The 2,478-nt window shown below is 51.2% G+C and overlaps 1 protein-coding gene across 1 annotated transcript; it reads right to left on the reverse strand.

The window, feature by feature from the left end:
* Window positions 1–899: 899 nt before the first annotated feature.
* LOC104344008 (olfactory receptor 14A16-like) lies at window positions 900–1,865 on the reverse strand. Its single transcript, XM_086481485.1, has one exon. The coding sequence runs from the start codon at window positions 1,863–1,865 to the stop codon at window positions 900–902; it is 966 nt and encodes a 321-aa protein (XP_086337611.1).
* Window positions 1,866–2,478: the final 613 nt, after the last annotated feature.

A 2,478-nucleotide genomic window follows, 5' to 3' on the forward strand; every position in this document is an offset into this window, starting at 1 on the left:
GCTCTCAGGTTCTCCCTGACCACAGGAGTAATTCAGATCAGGCGCTGGGCTGCTTCACAGGTGCGTCGAAACACCCCTGGCCACATCCTCTCCCCAACTCAAATTCCTCTATTTTTTTTATTCTAGTATCCTCCAAAAAGAGCTGTGGGAGGATATTTATGAAATAAGGGACATGTGAACAATCCAGCCTTTCCAGAGAATCTGAGCTGGGACGTACCGAAACTGCTGAAAGTATAAACAACTTCCGGTGCAGGGGGCATCAACATCTTACAGGTGCAGGAGAAGAGACAGCCGCCATTAATGACGCAGTTTTAATTTCTTGAAGAAGATGGGTGTGAACATTTGTGACCGTGACTTGAACATGACTTGCAATGTGGCCAATCAGGTTGGACTATGGGCTGTTATTTGCAATGAAGCCAATCAGTATTTATTGGGTGTGGTCGAGGGTTATAAATGGCACTGGAAACACGGAAATAAAGGTTCACTTGTTAGATCACATTGATCGTGTCAGTGTCCTCACGCAGCTCCCGCAGGCTGTGGTGGCCAGGGCCATGCTGGTGAGGCTGAGAGGCAGACCCAACTCAGGGTGGCTACTGCCCCCTCCACCTCAGCACACAGACGCTGCCCCAGCAGCTCCACAGAAGGTCTTGGAGAAAGGAACTCAGACAAACAAGTCGGTGCAGGGTCCTTTATGTGGATTAAACACAGAGAGAGCACAGCTCCTTATTTCCACAAAGTCTCTAGAGCACACAAAACAGGCAAACACTGACCTAGAAATAGGATGGAGAATAAAGAAAGGCTTTGCGGACAGCAGTAATACAACAAATGAAAGGTAAAGCCAAAGAAACCAAAACAAACAACCTCCCAATACTGCGGGCTGTGACAGTAACGACATTCCCTTACGAGTGATACGCAGGAGATGGGCAGTTCATTGTTGCTTTTGAACAACAAGCAGTCATCAGTTTCCTCAGGGCATCCTTGAGATCCTGGTTCCTCATGCTGTAGATGAGGGGGTTCACTACTGGAGGCAACAACGAGTACAGAACTGCCATCACCAGGTTCAGGGATGGGGAGGAGATGGAGGGGGGCTTCAAGTAGGCAAACATGGCAGTGCTGACAAACAGGGAGACCACGGCCAGGTGAGGGAGGCAGGTGGAAAAGGCTTTGTGGCGTCCCTGCTCAGAGGGGATCTTCAGCACAGCCCTGAAGATCTGCACGTAGGACACCACAACGAACACAAAACACCCAAAGGTTAAACAAGCACTAACCACAATTACCCCAGCCTCCCTGAGGTAGGCATCTGAGCAGGAGAGCTTGAGGATCTGGGGGATTTCACAGAAGAACTGGTCCACAGCATTGCCCTGGCAGAGGGGCAGTGAAAATGTATTGGCCGTGTGCAGCACAGCATAGGGAAAAGCAGTGCCCCAGGCAGCTGCTGCCATTTTGGCACAAGCTCTGCTGCGCAGGAGGGTCCCGTAGTGCAGGGGTTTGCAGATGGCAACATAGCGGTCGTAGGCCATGACGGTGAGAAGAAAATACTCTGCTGCAATAAAAAAGAGAAGGAGAAATACCTGGGAAGCACATCCCGTGTAGGAGATGGCCCTGGTGTTCCAGAGGGAATTGGCCATGGCTTTGGGGAGAGTGGTGGAGACGGAGCCCAGGTCGAGGAGGGACAGGTTGAGGAGGAAGAAGTACATGGGGGTGTGCAGGCGGTGGTCACAGGCTACAGTGATGATGATGAGTCCGTTGCCCAGGAGAGTAGCCAGGTAGATGCCCAGGAAAAGCTCGAAGGTCAAGACCTGAAACTCCTGTCTGTCTGCAAATGCCACCAGGAGGAATTGGTTGATGAAGCTGGCATTGGACATTATTTAAGTGAAGGAATGAGGGACTGCTGAAAGAGAAAATGTCATTGATAAGTGAGGGCAGATTTCGCAGAGCCAGTCTTATCCCTTTTCCCATAGATATCTCCCACAATGTCTTCATTTTTGAGGGAACTTCAAACAGTCCCTTTTTGTGAGGTCAGGATTGACAAGCAGGGACTCTATCCATGGGCTCCAGACAAGTCAGACCTGTGCAATTGCAGTGGTGTCAAACAGCCCGTGCATTCAATAGCTGTTCCTGGCAATGGGTGCCTTCAGTCCATTGAGGGGTATCTGCCTCAGTGACCATGTGACAATTGTCCCTGTTTATTGCAGTGTGATGGAGTCAGCACCCAAACCAGCTGTGTCTGAGAAGCAAGAGCCCAGGGAGGGACCCAGCCCTTCCAACTCTGCTCTCCTGAACAGCAAAGTCTGCGTCGGAATCACTCACAGCCGACACTGAACATTTCTCACCCCCATTTTCCATCTCCAGGCTCTCTCCAGACATGACAACAGCAGCGCGCGTGTGGGGGAGAATGGGGCTGTCAATAGGTTCCCATCCTCCCCTGCTGATGTGCCCCCAGCATGGGGGAAGGACACTTCAACCCCTTCAGCCCAG

This window comes from Leptosomus discolor, unplaced genomic scaffold (genome assembly GCF_034619465.1).
Source record: "Leptosomus discolor isolate bLepDis1 unplaced genomic scaffold, bLepDis1.hap2 HAP2_SCAFFOLD_31, whole genome shotgun sequence".
Lineage (NCBI taxonomy): Eukaryota > Metazoa > Chordata > Aves > Leptosomiformes > Leptosomidae > Leptosomus > Leptosomus discolor.

Excerpts from the sequence above, each read along its gene's own strand:
- LOC104344008 (XM_086481485.1), bottom strand. The coding sequence starts at position 1,865 with ATGTCCAATGCCAGCTTCATCAACCAATTCCTCCTGGTGGCATTTGCA.